The sequence below is a fragment of the Hippocampus zosterae genome, chromosome 2 (genome assembly GCF_025434085.1).
Source record: "Hippocampus zosterae strain Florida chromosome 2, ASM2543408v3, whole genome shotgun sequence".
NCBI classification, from domain to species: Eukaryota; Metazoa; Chordata; class Actinopteri; order Syngnathiformes; family Syngnathidae; genus Hippocampus; species Hippocampus zosterae.
The window spans coordinates 4,461,373-4,481,545 of NC_067452.1; the positions used below are offsets into that span (position 1 = coordinate 4,461,373).

A 20,173-nucleotide genomic window follows, 5' to 3' on the forward strand; every position below is an offset into this window, starting at 1 on the left:
CCCACATTCCAAAAACATGCGGGGCAGGTTAATGGAACACTCCAAATAATTGTCCGTGATTGTGAGGGGAGATGGTTGTTCGTCTGTGTGCACTGCGATTTGCTGGCAACCGGTTCAGGGTGCCCCCCCCCCCCTACTGCCCAACAACTGCTGGGACAGGCTGCACAGCATATCTCGTGACCCTTGTGAGGATAAAGCGGATCAGAAAAAGTGTGGAGATGTTTTCTATCAATATTAACAATAAGACATCCATCCACTTTTGACCCACATATCCTCCAGGGTCACGGGACATGCTGGAGCCATGGCAATGTTGTTTAAAATAAAGGTTTCAGAAAGGGCAAGTCCGTGTACCTACAGCCCACTGCTGAAAAGAGTGCAATTTAGATAAGTCAAAAAACAACAACTGGTTTATGGAGCAAATTTGAAGCTTCATTTTCCCAAAATTGCATCAGTACATACTGTATGTCAAATAGACTTCAGTAATTCCTCTCTCAACTTAACATACAAGTCACTTGCATCCAATGGATCTGATGGCGCGTGCCATTCATTTTCCTCCATAAGCAAACAACACAGTTCAAATACAGTTTCATCACAAGGAAAATTGCCTTTTGTAGTGCACTCTTCCATACATGCAGTGACCTCTTCCGTTCCAACAGGTTTTAATTGATCCTCGGCACTGTGCATCGCAGGGAATGAATACATGACGACTGGTCGACCTGAAGCTGTATCATGGTGCAAGCTTGGTCTTATTTTGTGTGTGTTCCACGTGTTCACAACTTCATCCAGCTCATCCTGAACACAAAGCAGAATAGTTAAGTCTTATATTTTCATTCGTCCAAAAACAATTTGTCCAGAAAAATTATTCTACCTGCACAAGGTTGAGAAAGCAGAACCGGATAAGACTTTTATCCAGAAAATCTCCTGAAAAGTGGCCATCATCTTGAAGTGTTTGAAATAAATTAATCCAAAACTGTGCACTCTGTTTGCGAAGGGTGGACCACCACCCTTCAATACGCTGATTGGCTGTACTTCTTCCGTAAAGGAAACTTTTCTCCGCAGCAAAATTGTCTGAGTGGTTTCTACGCAAAAACATCTGCATCTGTTCGACACAAACATTTTCTGTGCCCCTGTCTGCACGGATCCTCTCTGGACACCCACCAATGTGTGAAACAGTTTTTATAAAATAACTTGCAACCACCTTAGGGTCACTGTTTGTGGTATAGGCTTCCGCCCATAACACATACCGGCTAAAGCCATCAATACAGCCATTGATGCCAATCCCGTAGGGCTTTAATTTGTCATAGCCATCCAGGTGCCAAAGAGCATTTGGCCCCCGACAGTTGTATTGGCGCCTTCTTAGGCGTCGTGCTCTTCTTATTCCCACACCTACAGGGTCAACAAATTGTATAATTTGTCTTATTGTATCTTGTGACACAACAAATCCTTTTTGAATGGCACGCAGATGAAGCCACCGATAACCTTGCATCTGTCCACTAGTCATGATCTCGTGCTGGACAAAAGCCAACACGTCTCCCAGGTCTGACTGGTTCTTTCTTCGAAAAAGACCAAGTCTTTTGCATATCCTTTTCAGAGTCCGAATACTTAAAATAGTTTCAGCATTATGTGCTAAAATCGCAAGTATTTCCTTATTACTGAATCCAAGTCTAAAACATAGCTTGATCAAGTCATCCAAATCTGGATTTCCAGCCACTGTTTGAGTTGCACCCTCCATCAGTCACTTTATCTGCACAAGAAAAGAGACAACAATTACAATCTGACAAAAAACAATGGTGGACATTTTGAAAACATGACTGCATGACCTTATGCTTGTTAAAGTTTTTAATAATGTTCTCGCTCATGGTACTGTGTTAGTTCAAACTCAAGTATACTCATATTCAGTAAATAGTCTAAAAGTAAATAGAGGTGGGTGTGCACATACTTCCTACGACACGACCGCGTGATCAGTGTGTTCAGTTCACGGCAATGAGGCTGCAACGATGCTCCAGACGGCCACTGTCATCCACACAAAGGGGTTCGATGTCGAGAGTGGTGTTGTTTTTAACAACGTTGTGTGGCGTCACAGGAACGTACCCATTTAAATTGGTTACGTTCTACTTATTCGCGAATGTAAACTGGGTGCATCCATTCATGACATTCGGACTAGCAACGGAGCTACAAGCTTCATGGAGCACGTTAATTCCAAATGAAACAAACACGACGCACTGTTTACTCACCCTCTGCTCCTCCAAAAGTGAAAGGATGTCCTCCGACACTCCTCGGCCACGCAAAAAGTCGCTGGGTGACGACATGATGTCCGTTCTTTCAAGTCACGCTACACGCTGACGGTCCCCCCACAATTCATAGCTCCACGAACGTCACAAAGTCAGAATTCTCACTTTAAAGTGAGAATTCTCACTTTAAAGTCAGAATTCTGAGATTAAAGTCAGAATTCTGACTTTAAAGTCAGAATTCTGAGATTAAAGTCAGAATTCTGACTTTAAAGTCAGAATTCTGAGATTAAAGTCAGAATTCTCACTTTAAAGTCAGAATTCTGAGATTAAAGTCAGAATTCTCACTTTAAAGTCAGAATTCTGAGAATAAAGTCAGAATTCTGAGATTAAAGTCAGAATTCTCACTTTAAAGTCAGAATTCTGAGATTAAAGTCAGAATTCTCACTTTAAAGTCAGAATTCTGACTTTAAAGTCAGAATTCTGAGAATAAAGTCAGAATTCTGAGAATAAAGTCAGAATCTTGCCAACCTTATTTTTTCTTTCTTCATTGGCCCTAATCCTCTTCCGTATTAAATGACTAAAACATGGCCGGACACCAAAGAAACTTGTCGTGTTTCTGTTTTGTCGTGTCTCCAGCAGGTGGCAGTGGAGGGCTCATCCTTCCTTTCCTCACCTGTCTCTCGTCATGTTATAGGTCACTTGTTTTAGGAGACTGTCACAAGTTGTCGGCATATTCGCCAAAGTGCTGAATTTTCGAGACTTTCGTCACTCTCAATCTTTTTTTCTTTAGACCTGTTGTATTTCTGGCTCGTTCTCCTTGTTATCTTCAGTTAGTTTTGCGGTTTTCCTATCCTCGGTGCGTTTATGCTTACTTTTGATTGGCTTCGCCTTGTTATTTTAGGACAAGGGATTTTGCGTTCTTATTTCTCTGGCTTTTTGCAAGCTCTTTTCGTTCATCATTTTTACCCTAGGTTGTTCACAGCGATTTCTGTTGTACTTTGTCGGCCTCGTGACCAGCTTGTCATAATAAACAATTTTTTTTGTATTGGAACCACTCCTCGTCTGCATTTTTGCGATGCGCTGAAGTCCCGGCCTGGTCCGGAACCTTAACAGAATATTCCAACCTCTGGTGATGACTTGACAGTCTCTTAAAACGGTTGAGTGATAATGACATGATGAGAGACAGTTGCAGACCTGGAGACAGGACAAAACAGAACCATGACAGAAGCCAAGCCGTTGGGTTCATGTATTCATTTCCAAACCACGACATGTCTGTGTTATCACGTTTTGAGTGATTGCACAGCACTCGACCAGCACTTGTGCTGATGCTCAAAGTATATAGACCACATTTGTGGATGATCTACTGCAAATGACAGAAAACTTCTTACTTAAGGGCAGAGTAAAACAATCCATTTCAAAATTGTTCTAGGAAGTAAGCGAAATGAATCCCGTTCCTTTCCCAGGTGCGACAACCCTGAACTTGAATGTGCTTAAGCCAGCTCGATGGTTCGAGTTGTTGAAGTAAGGCGCCGTGAAATGAGTTAAAACGCACGGTGGGCACAGGCTGCATTGTTTAAAATGAGAAACATTTTTCAAAGTAAGTGAAGTTGCTTGTCATCTCAGGAAATAATGGGGCAAGCAAAAATGTGGAGGTGGGGATGGACGGTGAGAGGCCTTCTCTCTGCTGCTTCAGCACCAGTGGTGACTTCCATCCTTGCCTGACTCTCCCACAGGGCTAAATCAGTTAAATTGATGCAAAAGGTGCGGGTGCTCCCAAAGGATTCAACAGAGAAGGTTCATTCGCTTCTCGGGACCTCTGTCACTGGTCGATTGCGCGGGTGTTGTTTGAGGTGACATTGTTAAAAAATAGGCCAAACTTTTGAGGAGGAGCTGAAGAAAGTTTAACGCACATCATTCTCCCTGTGCTGCTAATGATCTGCTGGCATTTCACTTTTTTTGCTGAGCTTTGCACCACTTGTCCAGTTCACGTAATAAACCACAGGGATTTGGCAGAGATTCACTTTCCAAGCGGCTGCATGCGTGTCGACTGAACACCTGCCACTTGTGGGGTGTTTTGGGTTTTGGCAAAAGGGGAATATGTATTTGGAGCAGTATCCTTCTTGATTGCAAAAGATCTATATTAAGGGTGTGGAAAATAATCGATATTAATCGATACATCGATGCGCACGTGCGCGATCCGAGTGCATCGGCTCATTCACTAGGTACGACGCGATTGACGGGTGAAACCCCGATTCATCACGATGCATTGATGGGTATCGGTAAAATCCGATTCAAGCGCCGTTTTATTCATGTTAAACGTCACATAGCTGCCCTTTCCAAGGCGCAATGAATGCACCATCATTGTTTTGCGTTTTGTGTTGAATACGGACGGTAGCCGTGCGTCACATACAGTCCAGTACACAACTAGCGAAACACTATGGAAGTTCGCGCAAGCAGCAGCGAGGGAACTACGGTATTTAATGCTTCCGCAACATTCAGATCTTATGTTTGGAAATACTACGGCTTCGAAAAGAAAGACGGAAAGATTGATAAAAGCTCCGTAATTTGCAAAGAATGTCGCACTACGAAGCCATACAACGGCAGCACCACAAATATGCAGACCCACTTAAAACGATGGCACCAGATCACCGACAAGTTTCCCTCCCGCACCCCGCTTCCCCGCCCAGTTCCTCGTCGGACACCGGAGAAACTCTTGGTAAACCAGGTCAGGATCAGAAAAAAATTGCCTCTTATTTTGGGAGTCCCCTTGCAACTCACTGTGACCGCGCAATGGCTATAACTAAGGCCACTGCTTATTTCATATGCAAAGACCTCCAGCCTTAGCGTGGTGGACAACGAGGGTTTCAGACAGCTCGTGCACGTTTTGGAACCCAGGTATAAAATACCAGACAGGTCTGTGTTCACTTACAAACATATTCCCGATGTGTATAACAAAGTGAGAAGTGAGATTACTGTGTCGCTGAACCGTGCGCAAAGAGTTGCACTTACAGTGGATGGGTGGACATCTTGCGCTATAGATTCCTATATATATATATATATATATATCAGTGGCGTGCGGTGAGGTTCATGGTTGGTGAGGCACCGACTCCTTTAGTGTCAGATTTACAAATGTATCAACCAAAAACAGTAGCTTATTCAATTGGCTACTGGTTATTTCATATCCAAAATTTGACCCCATGGGTAAAAATACAATATTCTATTGTATTTTTCTTAGACTAATTTATTTTGTTATAAGATTTTGACAGGCTCTGCAGTTTTGTGTCATCAAAATGTTGTGACATCTCATTACATTTTGTACAGTCGACCAAACCGAGGAAAGCTAGCTCACAAAATCAAACCTAGCTTTCATCTGAACACTGATGTTGACCATAATCTTGTCGAACATTTGTTTTCTCTCGTCTCTGACCGACTGATTTCTTCCACTGTTGTTTCGGCCAAGTGTGCTGCATTTCTGCTCAAATCGCTCATACAGTGTGTTAAAGTCCCGTCTCATGCGTTCAAAAACTCCGATGGTGTCGTGGGTTCGCGCACAACAATATTCAATGTCCATGACTTTGTTTTGCAGCACTCTAAAAAGTGCATCAGTTTCACTGAAAATGCCCTCATACGCCATCATTAAAAAGCATGTCGATTCTTCTGACAGCCATCGATCATATCCAGTGACCATCATTTGAGTATCATTGTCCCAGCGATCGGGATCATAGGGTTGCGCTACTAGTTTTTTAACACAGCTGTTTTCTCCAACACTTCCAAGACATACGCAGCTACAGCAGGGGCTCGCCTATCATCACTTACATCATCAAATCCTAAAAATGCTTCCACCACCACAGTCCACTTCACTGTTGGCAACATAGCGCAAAATAACAGATCTGTGCTTTGTTTGTGATATCCGTAGTCTCGTCCAACTCTATGGAAACAAATGGGGCAGCATTGATCTCCCTTTTTAGATCATTTATTATCACATCACCGAAAGCTTCAATTATATTGTTCTGTATTCTATTGGACAAGCCAGAAAGCACACTGGATGAGTCCAAATGTCTAGCTAACCTCTCATCTTTCTCATCAAAAGCATGTGATAGTTCTACATAATCGCCACGATTAGAAGAGCTTGCCCTCTCGTCGTGACCACGAAATGCCAACTCCCGTTTAGCGAAAAAGCAGGTTGCATGAATGAGGTCTTTCACAATCTCTCGCTTTTCCCTTACCTTGGCATTGCGGATGCTAACGTTGAACCTCCGCTGTTCGTTCAATGCCAAATCGATCCTTGCGCTTTTTATATCACAATATCCAGACAAATTGAGAACAAAAGGCAGGGAAAACAGTAAAGACCTGTTTTCGAAGGACAGCCACATCACCGTTCTTTTCGGCTTTACCACTCCGTTTGAAAAGTTGTCCGGGCTGTCCCGTAGTTGGAAGCAAACCTTTTCAGTCCGGCGTTGGTCTACCTGTGTTAACCACGTCCACTTTTGACTGAAAGTCCAGTTTTGAGAAGTTTTTAAGCTTTGATATATAATCCTTTTCTTCCATTTTGGCTGTCCGACGTAGCAAATTTAAAAAAGGATCGCACTTGACTCGCCTGGCGCCTCTGCACAGAAGAAGAGCGCAACGTACCTGTTTGCTCACGTACGCCCTCTTAATTGCGGCAGAGAACGATCTGCCGCAACCTATGCCTTTTCACTGCGGTTTTATTTCCCATCAGCAAATCTAAATATGTCACAAAAAACATTAAACTTTAATGGTTTAAAAACATTGGCCAGACTTAGGAAAAGCAGATCAAATAAATGTAACTGCAAATGTTATATTGCTGATGTGCAGATGTACGGCAAGCAGGACGTGCCAGTTGCATGTATCAACCCAGTTTGTGATGATTGCGCAATGCAATGCGCGTTCAGAGGTGCAGCACTGCCTCACCTGCCTCCCCTGACCGCACGTCCCTGATATATATATATATATATATATATATATATATATATATATATATATATATATATATATATATATATATTTCATATAAGACACTCAGTGAGAATAGACTGTTTGTGTTTACACTATAGCAACAGTTGTGAGTCTCAGGCGCCAAATTGTTTACATTTTCTTTGCACAAAACCCAATTGTGAAAGGGCTTAAATAAGTTGTTTTACAAGTTCTACTGTTTATAAGGAATAAAGTGGTATCCTTTTTGTAATACTGTACCATACTGAATTCCATCTTTTTAAAAGCTTTTTTTCTTTGCTTATTTGCATCATGTTTAATTGCACAATATCGCAACAAATTGCATTGTATCGTATCGGATCGCATTGATTTGAACTTAATGTGTATTGCATCGTATCACATTGTGACGACGGTGAAACGTATCGCATCGTATCGCCAGAAAATTCCATGTATCGTTTAAGTATCGCATCGCTGGCAGTGCATCGAGATGTGTATCGAATCGTCCTCAGTGCTGAGATTCACATCCCTAATCTATATCAGCAAGGCCTTGCTATTGGAAATGAAGGCGGCTTCATTTGTTGGGAGCAGGAGGGAATTCATAACAAATCTCCGGGCGTATTTCAACACATTTACCTGACCTACATTTTTGCTTAGCATCCCTTAAAACACTCCTGGTGATAAGTAATCATATTGTTCTATCCATTTCATTATTTTCTAAAATTGTCATCTGATAACCAGATCGCTCTTTTAGGTGCAAAATATTCTTCTGATATATGTCAGGTAGTACACAACGCACACAAAGTTGATACTGAGAGTCCTATAATGCAAACATGAAGGGTAAAACAATAAACAAATCACTAATTCAATTATTTTGCATCGTAGTGCTCTTGTAGTGTATTTTCTTTTTGAATCCAATAATTATGTCACAGTCAAAATGGGTGAATTTGATTGAGAATTCAAGAAGAATATTCCACTGCTGTTTACTCAAGAATGGGAAAAGGTAGAAATGTACTTTCTCTATTTTTTTTCCTGACGAAAGAATAGGGTTAAATATTTCTTTTGGCTACAGAACTCCATTTTCCGTAGGCCTTCAAAAATTGGTCTAAATGGTCAAAAGATGGCTTTTCCAATCTAAGAAAAACGGCTGGCATTAAATTAGTTAAAAAGCCTAAGGTGCGTATTATTTAGTTCTGTTCAGGAGATTGACAACACCAAGAGACCCTGCTGTGCTCTTGACAATAAAAATAAACTCTTTTTGCAAATGAAATTCGACAAGATATTCACACTTCTCTCACTTTATGAGCCTCGGACTGAAATTGATGATGGCTCATAGCAGAATCTTTCTTATGAAATGATGTAGTAATCCATCTTCTCTGCCTCTAAATATACCCTCCCTCTGCCCCGATAGCCCACCCGCTACCCCTATCTCACTCTCCCGAGTTAACATGGGTAGGTCTTCTGTAGAACAAATATCATATGCATGAAAAATTTGCTATCCCTGGAGTTTCTGGCCTCATACAGTATGTTGCAGGTGGAAAAGTTGATGGATAGAATGTGTCACTTGGTGCAGCGCTCGTGGGGCGAGGAGGCTGCTCGGCGGAACCGGGAGATGGAAGGTAGAGTCCACGGACCAAACTGCTTTTATGGTGTTAATGACTTGGCTTGACAGGGACTCACTTCATGTGATGAAAACTGCTGTGTTTCTCTTTTGTCATGAGTTTCTTGTGCGAAAATGTCTTCTCACCAAATACCACAATTGTTTAGTGCTACAAGGCCTCAAGATTGCTCATTAACTGCTAGTGTTATTTGATCTGTCGTAATTTTGTTTGGATCCATCTTTGAATTCAAGATATTGCATCCGTGTGGATGGTGGTGAAATTATTACATCAACCACGTGTCTGTCGCAACGAGAATTATTGTGCACAAACGCGAATGGAACAGGTAAGAGAGTGTCCGGGCAAAAAAGGCCCTCCACCCAAATGGCAGACACTGTCATGTTTTGGTTTGTGACCAACAGGTGACACTGTGGGGCTTTTCCTGCAGCTGCACACCTGTTTGTCATTATGTAATTAGTGCTTCACAAGGACTCCCAGCCCGAGCACTCATTGTCGGGTCATAGTTGCTCTTTGCTGCTGCTAGCTTCAGTTATGGTTTTTGTTTGATACTTTGGATTCGTTTTGTTTTCAGGACTTTGTTTGTTTAGGATTTCGTTTTCTCTATGTTTTAATACAAACTGTCAAGTACACCCTGCTCCTCTCTCCTGCCTGCTTTTTGAGGTCCGCCACCACCTCGCAAACGTGACAGACACCATGCCCAAATTAACCGAAACTTTAAACATGATCCCATTTTGCTCATAGATTTCTCTATCAGAGAGCCACTTGTTGGCTCTCATACCTGGGCGCAGCTGGCCATGCAGAGAAGAGGCTTGGTAGTGTGCTGCTTGTTGGTGCCCAACAGGGTTCGTGGTAGCGAACTTAATTCAAGCCAGGCACAGGCAACTGGCACCCCGTGGGCCAACAATATTGGGATGTCATGTGAATCAGCTAATACATCCGATCAAAATGCTTGTATTCTACTCAACTCAACTCAACTCAAATGTATTTATAGAGCACTTTAAAACAACAAGCGCTGTATACAAAGTTTACATAGAGCAAGTATTATATCTACAACAACAAAGAATAAAACAATAAATTAAGAACAAATACATTAGAAAGCACAAAAACAGTAAAACTAAAAATCAACTCTGAGTCATGCTGAGTCAAAAGCCATAGAATACAGATGAATTTTGAGACGAGTTTTAAAGACGGGAACCAAGGGCAGTAGCTGAATGTTTAGTGGGAGGTCATTCCAAAGGAAGGGACCAGCAACAGAAAAGGCTCGATCCCATCTGAGCCTCCGTTTAGTTCTTGGTACGTCTAATCATGGCTGGTCCGCAGACCTGACGCACCAGGCAGGTGTGTAGGGGCGGAGGAGCTCAGAGAGGTAAGGTGGTGCGAGGCCATTTAAAGATTTGAAAACAAATAACAGGATCTTAAAAAGAACTCTAAAATGTATAGAGAGCCAGTGAAGGGCTGAAGAGTGATGTGCATACGAGTACCAGTCAAGAGGCTCACAGCAGCATTCTGGACCAACTGGTGGCACCTAATGGAGGAATGGCTGACTCCAAAGTAAGTACATTACAGTAATCCAGCCGAGATGTGACGAAGGCATGGATAACTGTTTCAAAGTGCTCATGAGAAAGGAGAGGGTTTTACTTCAGCCAGCAGCCTAAGATAAAAGAAGCTGGATTTACCATTTTGCTGGTCCAATTTAAAATCACTGTCCAGTTTAAGACCCAAGTGTGAGACTGCTGGCTTTAAAAAAGAGCTAGGGGGGCCTGAGTCTACAGGATTGGATGCACAAGGACCACTGAGACCAATCACCATCACAACTGTCTTCTCGCTATTGACTTCAAGAAATTTAGTGTCATTCAGATCTTGATCTACTCTAGGGAGAATAAAAGTGGCCTCGATGAGAAAGCGTCTTTTTTTTTTTTTTTTGCTCAGTGAGACTGCGTATGACTGATGCTTTTGCGGTAGGTCTGATTGATTTTCCGTCTTTCAGTTTGACGGTTGCTTATTTTTCACCCATAGCCAGCTCTCTGATCATGATGGTTCCGCTTCTAACATTTATACATTTTGTATCCACAAAAAAGCCCAAATCAGAAAGTGAGCACAAATACTTAGCCTTATTAATAATTGTTCATCAAAGTGGAACACATCTGGTTATCAAAACAAACCTGTCAGTCCCATGTTCCAATACTTTTGCTTGCATACAATTTCAAACCAAAGGTTATGTCCTCATTTGTGAGTAAGATCCATCCATCTATCCATTTTCCGATCCGCTTATCCTCACAAGGGTTTCGGGGGGTGCTGGAGCCTATCCCAGCTGTCCTCGGGCAGTTGGTGGGGGACACCCTGACCCGGTTGCCAGCCAATCACAGGGCATGTGAATAAGATGCAGATGTACAGTAAATACCAAGAAATAATAAACGTTCTAGAAAAAAAAAAAGAATCTAATCTCATTCATCTTTTAATGTCACACCCATGTTTTTTCCCAACGTACAGTTTCGGTAGCTTCTGCTATTTATTTGTTTTGTTTTGTTGTTGTTGTCAAATTTCTGCCTTCCCAAAATTCCCACTAAACCAAAGTGTTCTGTGTGTCCACTCTTTCAAATATTAACGGATATTCATGGCGTGCGTGTGCGTGTGCGCGTGTGTGAGTGTGTGTGTGTGTGTGTTGGGGGGGTTGTTGCAATGTGATGTACGACTGCAATAAATTTGTGTTGGCGCAGAGGTCAACATTGCCCTCTAACTTGCTTATAGGCATCCTTAAATGCAAGATATTATCCTCCAACCAAAACTGACCTCTTTAACGGCTCAGTTCAGCATGATTTATGAGGCAGATTAAAACTGTGAAATCTGAGACGCATGCACACAGACATGCAATTCTTGCCAAATGACTAAAACCGATGCATTCATCTGAATCATTTTATGCTAATCATCCAAAAAGTATTTATCAACGCCATTTCTCTGATTGTTTCCAGAATAAAGTTAACACTGTCGTATTTTGAATTTTCTTAATAAAAAAGTAAGTTGCATTTCACCTTAAACTGAGGGCAACTTTGCCAAAAACGCCTCTGGAAAGATGCACCCAAAGTAAATTTGTAGCTGTTCTTGAACCATTTGGAGTGTCAGCATAGTTTTGGTCTCTTTTTTAAATATTCAAAATGTTATCATTATGAATATTTCTCCCATATAGTAAGAATCTGTGTAAGTGCTCCTGTCACTGAACTATGGATGTTCGAAAATGAAGAAAAAGGGGAATCTTATGTTCGTCTAATGTCTTTTCATAAAATCTGCCTTGGAAATGGATTGAGAATGTTCATTAGGACTTGAAAACACTACAGGATTAAAGCTTGAGGTCTCCCAAGTTCCGGTTCAAATTCGACAATTGTAACATGTACCATTCAAATCTACAATCACTCAGCTTTTAAAAGATGTATTCAGATTCAGAAAACTTGATTTATCCCCGTGGGGCAATTAGAGTAAGTAGATATGTAGAACATGTTCACAGATGTACTCAACTGACGACGTGCATCAGCGATTTCTTTTGACAGATAACGGAGGGCCCTTCGGTGGGCCCTCCTAACTTTAAGGGTTTAAAGATTCTGTTAATCAACCAGCAAAAATCAGAACACATTCATCCACAACAGTGTCGTACACTCAGAGGACTTCCATGTAAACCACGTGGGTTCAATTCCTTCACAGTGACTGTGTGAATGTGACTGTCTGTAGCTTTGTGTGCCCTGGGGTAGACTGTCGACCAATCCAGTGTACTCTGCCTTTCACCTGAAATAGCTGAAATCGACTTCATCTCCCTGAGACACTGAGTGGGAAAGACATTTGCTGTACATAGAGCTGTACATAGAGCAGGAAAGAGCAACTAAGACTATCATTGTGAAGATAGACAAGTAGCGGGGAACACTACTACAAGCGGAAGCATTCTACGTAATCGGGTTGCTTACAAAATGCAGTTGGTAGAGCTGTCATATTTTGAAGGAGGCTCATTATGAACTGCAGATGCAAATGCACATATTTCACAAATGGCAATAACGAAAATTGGGTGATGTATTTGTTGAAGAAAAACCTTCATTTGTCTCACAATGGAGACATTCGAATTGAACACCAAAAGAAGGATGATCGTTCCAGCTTCTTCTTCTTCTTCAAAAAAAAATTAAATAACAAATCCACAGTCAAGACGTCTGTGTGAATTTGCAATTGCTATGTTGGAAACGCAAACTCGACTCGGTTGCCTATGGGTGAAATTATGCGTGGCATGATGCCTCAGTGCTGATAGTTGCTAGTTCAGCAAAACTAAATACTAAATCCCTTTTTCTGTGGCTCAGCGACATATTAGCAAGAGGCTAGTAAATAGCCTATCGTCTTGGTCTTTCACTTTGATCCATGATCTTCATTTAAGTCTCAGCATCATAACATAACAGTCGTGACCATTCACATTACCTTTTGCCAACACCATCTCTCTGGTCGTCAATTAACTGGAGTCCGGAGTCACGTGAAGTCAACACATTTACGTAGCAGATTTTTTAAATGTTGTTAATGTTATTATTATTATTATTATTATTACCGGTATTTTAAATTTATTTGGAGGGCGGACGGGTGGTCCAGCGGTTAGTGCGTCTACCTAACAGTGCACCGGTACCGGGTTCGATTACAGCTCCAGCCTTCCTGTGTGGAGTTCGCATGTTCTCCCCGTGCCTGCGTAGGTTTTCTCCGGGTACTCCGGTTTCCTCCCACATTCCAAAAACATGCATGGCAGGCTGATTGAAGACTCCAAATTGTCCCTCGGTGTGAGTGCGGGCGCGGATGGTTTTTCCTCTCTGTCTGCCTTGTGATTGACTGTCAACCGGTTCTGGGTGTCCCCCGCCTACTGCCCGAACATGGCTGGGATAGACTCCAGCAACCCCCCTTCCCACCCTCCCCGCGACCCTTGTGAGGATAAAGCAGATCGGAAAATGGATGGATGAATGAATTTATTTGGAAGCGGTCTGTGTTGTATGGCCTTGCATCAGTCAATTTGATGCCCCCTTCTCTTCGTCGGAGTGAATGACTCTCAGCCGCAAGTTGACATGACTAATGAGGATGTCTGCCCTAGCACCCACTCTACTAACTCCACATAGCGTAGTATTGAAAATTGTCGAGTTTTGTTTTCATGCCAAAATTGAAATCCTGATTAAAATTTGATTAATTGTTTTCCAGCCTTCCAATATACTTCATTCCCAGTGCAACACAGTTAGCACCGTTAGATGCATTGATAATAATAAAAGTGGTTTTGCAAATAGGAGAACAAACAATATAAAGACCAAATTGCTTCTTTGCCTCTGACTTTGAAGCGACTGTCGCAAATAGAATGAAGCGTCCATTGGTTGATGGCCTCATGCCCCTTTCGATCACTCCTTTGTTCCATCCCCCTACCAGAGCCGTGACAATGGAGCTGAAGGATGAGTTATGGCAGCCATCAGCTTTATGAGTCACTGTTTGCTTGTGTTGTGGCAATAAACCGAGTATTCGGATATTTCAATAAGGGCAAGGTCATGGTGTATTGCACACCATAGAGCAGGTGTCACCAACATTTTTGAGGGTGAGAGCAACTTCATGTGTACCGATTGTGTGAAGGGCTACCAAATTGATACACGTCTGAAATAACATATTTGTCCAAAATACCTTCAATAATATGAGGATGTGTTATTTTTAATACTTGATGATTTAAATTGTCAGACTTTGATCGTGTTTCGAAATGTCTCACAGTACTGCCAATGTTTGCATTTTTAAATCATAATTTCTACTAGCAAATCACAATGTCCAGGCACTGGCGGGCTACTCAAGTGGTCTTCACGGGCTACCTGGTGCCCGCGGGCACCATGTTGGTGACCACTGCCATAGAGGCTTTGGGATAAAAGGATATTTACAATACAATACAATACATGCTGATATTTGACAGGACTCTCACGGGGATGGAAATACATTTTCCCACACGGCGTTTCTTGTGTTAATTGCAAAAGGTATTAGTCATAACACATTTGCAATCAGTCATACAACATACTATTCCTCTCACCTTTTTGACTTGCAACAGGTCAAAGTTCAATTGTTCATCATGCAGACAGACCAAATAGTACAGTGGACCACCACTATTCGCGGGCGGACAGGGGCGTGGGGTGAAATCTGTGTGGAGTTGACGGCCGTTGAAATGCATTAGGAAATGTATAACATTTTTTTCTATTCCCCCTCCCCAATAAAAAATATTTGAAAAAAAAATCTGTGAATACCATGAGTGTATGGTGGTTCCTTTAAACTATTTTGTGTCAGCTTGTTTCCGGCATCCAGACTTCAGCGACATTGTCATCTGCTTGACTTCACAGCTAGTGCGTTCCTCTACCAATGTTTCGATGCTTGCTCCATCCCTCCAAAGCGCTTGCCCTCATTAGGGTTGCAAGTGAGTTGGAACGTACATATCCCTCGTTGGTCAATTGCAAGGCAGATAAAGCAAGATAGGCACTTTGGCTTCCTCCCACAATTCTTACATGGAAACAAAACAAATCCACACAATCACAAAGATCACACGCTCAACAGACATTCGAATGCATTTCCTACGATTTTCATGGGCTCATCGTTGGGTAGACTTGATAAAATATGTTATTCTCTCTTTCACTCATAAAACTGATTCAATATACTGCAAATTGTAACAAAAAGGATTTGCTAAATACTCGCGCAAATGCTAGCAAACTCAATAGGAGTAGCTGAAAAAGGTAATCTTCTGCCTGGCACAAGAGTCTGTATTTGACAGTTGAAGCCCAATCCCTCGAATAAATAAACAAATAAACAACCAAACAAATCAAGAAAGAAATAGCTGGTTGAATGTGTCAGGCTGTCATATGATTCCCAGAGGAGAAAGTAGTGACAGATCAGAATGCAGCATTTGCATAACTGACACTTTCCAAACCAGAAAATATATTCACAATGACTGTCTGGCATTCTGATGTGCCATCGACTGTGACATTAGTGCAAATAATGAGGCATTTACAATATGTCAGGTAATCTCTCTTCTCAGGGTCTTCCAAACACAGAGGCAGTATTTGTTTGGGGCCAGCTGGAAAGGGCATCTCACTGGGTCTCGTTATTCATATCGTTGATGGCACAAGCCAAATTTCCAGTGAAGTTGAGATGTTGAGTAAAAACAGAGTACAGTGCAATGATTTGCGAATCCATTTACCGGTATATTTCATTGAATACACTACAAAGACAAGAGATTTCAGGTTCAAACTGATTCACCTTATTGTTATTGATCAAATATTCATTAACATGTTCCAAACAAGCTGGGATTGGGGCACGTTTACAACTATGTTCCATGAGCCTACCTTTGAACAACATTCAATTCATGTTTGGGAATTGAAGACACTAATTATCGAAGCTTGGGAGGCGGGATTTTTTTCCCCATTCTTGCTTGATGTCACGTTCCTATTAAAAATGTCATAGCAAGAGAAATGAAAGGATATTTAATGTAAAGTCAAGTTCATTGTTTTTGATGTTTTTTTTCTCTTCAAAAATTAAATAATGTTTAATTTATGTTGTGAAAGCCCGATTATAAAATAACCTACAGTATATAACTGCAGTTCTAATGTTTCTAACAAACCGGTCTGTGTTAAAATCCAGAAAGAATTTGATGAATTCGGATGAATTTATTGGCGCAACACGGTGACCTCAATGCAAGTGAACGGAAAAGCTTGTCTGTGACTTTCACTTCCAGATGGCGGCCAAGTCTGCATGTCCTTAACAAACCGAGGCTTACTCTGTAGTGGTTATGAGAAAACTCTTGCACCTACGAACAAACAGGTACAGAACACTTGCAAGTGACAACCCCGCAACTCCCCCCTTACATGCCAAGGCGTCTGAGTGTTTCTGTTTTCTTTCTAGGTCATAGTAAATAAATCCGCTGCTCCGACAAGATTTGTTCGTCAAAGCCTAAACCAAGTATGTGCTTCTGCATTGTTTGGGAAACAAGGCCATGATGAGTTTGGCGTGTCTCCCTGGCCCCTTTCCTGCACTCCCTCTGGCACATTTAGCTCCCTGGACGGGCAATAGCAAGCAAAGCAAGATGACACGAACACAGGAAGCGTTCCCATCTGTCACCGCAACCTCGTTTCTTTCTTTCAATTGTCAGGGCATGAATAGGGTGAGCAATTAAAGCCGCAGTGCGCGCTTTCGGAAGTTTTAATGAAATGTGCTTTTATGAAAACGGCCTCACTTCTATTTTGGGATGAACAAGTATGAGCGTTACCCGCTGCGTGGGGCTGTTCACCAAACTGCAGTGCTAAATGCACCTCTTGCCATTACTTCGGAACCTCTTTGACCAGCCCTCCTGGTGACCAGCAGAGGCGCCCATGTAATGATGTTCCTCGGTTTCTGTTCTGCTGTGCCGGTAGGTTGTTGGTCTCCAGTGGGTGGTTAGTAGTGATGGGTCCATGAGGCCTCATGAGGCGTGTCGACACACTGACACACTGTGTTGATACTGTGCTGATACTGTGTCACTGACCACTGCCACCTGCTGGACCTTCAAGATCCCTGCAGCCAACCCACTTAACAGACTGAACTGACTGATAAATTGTTTTGTATATTGAACATGTAAAATATACAATTCGGTAATAAATTGGCAAAAGGTGAAGGTAAGATATAAAAAAAGGAAAAGAAAATAGTCATCATCACAAATATGTGTTCAAAGGAGTAGAAAGAAGCAAAAAACCTACCCCGAGTCCTACCCCTTCTTATATATGAATTGATCATTTTTCTAAATAGGAAAGAAAGTCTAAATATCAACAAATGCTTTTACCCTTATGTATGCTGTACTAATACATTTTTACATTAGGTTTGTATATACAGTACATACTCTTTAGAGCACATGTATATGTCGATTTTCTCATATTCATAATGGATGCTACATTTCATTAATATATTAAATAATCTCATCAATGTATTGCTACATTTCATGAGTGTATCGAATTTATCATCTTAATTCTGATTTGTGTAGTTGTCTTGTACTACTCTCGAATTCATTTTTAATCTCAGCAAGAGAGTTCCTCATTTTACTGGTCCGTTTCAGAATCATTCCACAGATTTACACCTATTACAGATACACTCCTTTGTGTGATGTTCATTCGTGTTTTGGATTTTTTTGTATAGATTAGTACCCCCTAAATTATGACAACTTTCTCAAATTTTAAAAAGCTTCTGGATCTTTTGGGAAAGGTTATTGTGTGCTTTGTACATTAATTGGGCGATTTTGAAGTCAATCAGGTCATGAGATTTCATTGTTTAATTTGATAAACAGTGGATTTGTGGGTTCCGTCCATTTGGAACCAGTGATTGTTCCGATTGCTTTGTATTGTAGTTTTAAAACGGTGTTTTACTGGCATTTCCCCATATTCCCACACAATAGGTCAAATATGGAAGTAATAAAAGTATGTGTACAAGGATCTCTTATTCAGCACATCCTTAGTTTTTGGGAGGATCCCTATGGTTTGGGATATTTTTCTTTTATTATCTATTATGTAGCTGCCAGCACGGTTTTGCATCTACAACTGTTCCAAAACATTTTCATAAGATCATTCATCGATTTGATGATGAAGTGTACAATATCATTCACATCCATGCATTCATTTTGCAACATTCAATGTGTTCAAATAATGTGAAGATCATTTGAATGAGGATGCTTGTGGGCTTTTATTTCACAAATTTTTATTGAGAAAAATAAGATGCTCCAATGTTTTAAACTTCAGCCTGTTGCGTCTTTTACAAGCGATTTCTCCTGCTGTGGAGAACACACGCTCACAAGGGACGGATGAGGCTGGCGTACAAAGGAACTCCTTTGCGAGGTGGTAGAGGTTTGGGAAAGAAGTGTGTTGGTCCTTCCAGTACAGCTGCTTCGTGGAACCTTGATTGTCAAACATGGAGTGGAGAGTCAACCAATAATAATTATCCATCCATTTTCTGGACCGCTTAATCCTCACTAGGGTCGCGGGGGGCGCTGGAGCCTATCCCAGCCGTCTTCGGGCAGTAGGCGGGGGACACCCTGGATCAGTTGCCAGCCAATCGCAGGGCACACAGAGACGAACAACCATCCACGCCCACATTCACACCTAGGGACAATTTAGAGCGTCCAATCAGCCTACCATGCATGTTTTTGGAATGTGGGAGGAAACCGGAGCACCCGGAGAAAACCCACGCAGGCCCGGGGAGAACACGCAAACTCCACACAGGGAGGCCGGAGCTGGAATCGAACCCGGTACCTCTGCACTGTGAAGTCGACGTGCTAACCACTGGACTACCGGGCCGCCATAATAATTACTGATTGTCAATTAAATCATCAACATAGCAACCGTGAAAAGATGAGTGAACGTTTGTATACCTGGCGTAATACTGGGTGTATCGCGAACTTCATTCTCATGCTTGGCCCGATAATGCCTCAGCATGGTGGAGGTGCTTCTGTTGGTGTATGACAATTCGACCCGGCAAATTCGACATTTCACCTGTAATGAAATGTGAATAAGAAGTAACTAAGAGTTACCTTGAAATGTATTCGGATTAGAATGGTACAACACATGTCAATAATCTGAGAGGCACTCGGCGACAGAAGGCGATTTGAATAAATAAATAAATAATACCTTATTCTCCGGGACATCAAAATGGTCCCACACGGCGGATGATTTGCGTCTCTGCTCCATAATCGGCAAGGAAGGCAAGGCACGAACACGAAGTCTGCACTGACACGAACTTCGACAAGCGAGCGTGAGTGAGGTCTGGCTTGTTTCGGCAAGTGGCATTGTGTCGCCAAACCCACTTCCTTATAAACACTGTGCGGCGGGCTTTTGCTGCGTCAACGCCCTCTGCACTGAGTCGACGCCCCCTGGACTAAGTGGCGCAGCCTGTACTGTGCCAAGCAGCCGATGCAGTCTAAACTGCACCGGTGTAGTTCACGTGTCAATTAGCAGCCTGGACTGTGTCAACGCAGCCGATGTGTCAATTAGCAGCCTGGACTGTGTCAACGCAGCCGGTGTGTCAATTAGAAGCCTGGACTGTGTCAACGCAGTTCACGTGTCAATCACGTGACGTAATGAGCCAGCCCATGCATCGACACGTGGTTTGCTCTGTGAGCCCGGCGCATGTGTCAATGCATCGGTGTCGCTGGACCCATCACTAGTGGTTAGACTTTGCTAGAAGTGAGCACAGGACCTACAGGCAGACACAATGGACTCTAAACAGGTTTTATTGTCAGGAAGATCGACAGTTTGAAGAGGCAAGAACCAAAGTGGTCAGAGGAGCCAAATGAAGGTGTACAGGAAGGCGGGATCATAGCATCTAGGTAGCAGAAAGTACGCC

General features: G+C 42.2%; 1 protein-coding gene and 1 long non-coding RNA gene across 3 annotated transcripts; both read right to left on the bottom strand.

Moving 5' to 3' along the window:
* Positions 1–407: 407 nt before the first annotated feature.
* LOC127596383 (uncharacterized) lies at positions 408–2,689 on the bottom strand. 2 transcript variants are annotated; one of them, XM_052058808.1, is made up of 3 exons: positions 2,235–2,689; positions 869–1,744; positions 408–792 (listed from the first exon to the last, which is right to left on the bottom strand). In XM_052058808.1, the coding sequence occupies exons 2-3, from the start codon at positions 1,730–1,732 to the stop codon at positions 466–468; spliced, it is 1,191 nt and encodes a 396-aa protein (XP_051914768.1). In that variant the 5' UTR covers positions 1,733–1,744; positions 2,235–2,689; the 3' UTR covers positions 408–465. The 2 variants fall into 2 exon arrangements, with proteins under 2 accessions (XP_051914768.1, XP_051914769.1); XM_052058809.1 differs by lacking the exon at positions 2,235–2,689 and adding an exon at positions 1,940–2,131.
* Positions 2,690–18,477: 15,788 nt separating this feature from the next.
* Positions 18,478–19,740, bottom strand: LOC127596443 (uncharacterized). The gene is made up of 3 exons (XR_007961474.1): positions 19,459–19,740; positions 19,203–19,323; positions 18,478–18,728 (listed from the first exon to the last, which is right to left on the bottom strand). It is a non-coding gene; the product is annotated as an uncharacterized LOC127596443 (long non-coding RNA).
* Positions 19,741–20,173: the final 433 nt, after the last annotated feature.

Coding starts and splice junctions, on each gene's coding strand:
- LOC127596383 (XM_052058808.1), bottom strand. CDS start 1,732: ATGGAGGGTGCAACTCAAACAGTGGCTGGAAATCCAGATTTGGATGAC. Junction 793..868: donor GCTTTCTCAACCTTGTGCAG/GTAGAATAATTT, acceptor CTTTGTGTTCAG/GATGAGCTGGATGAAGTTGT.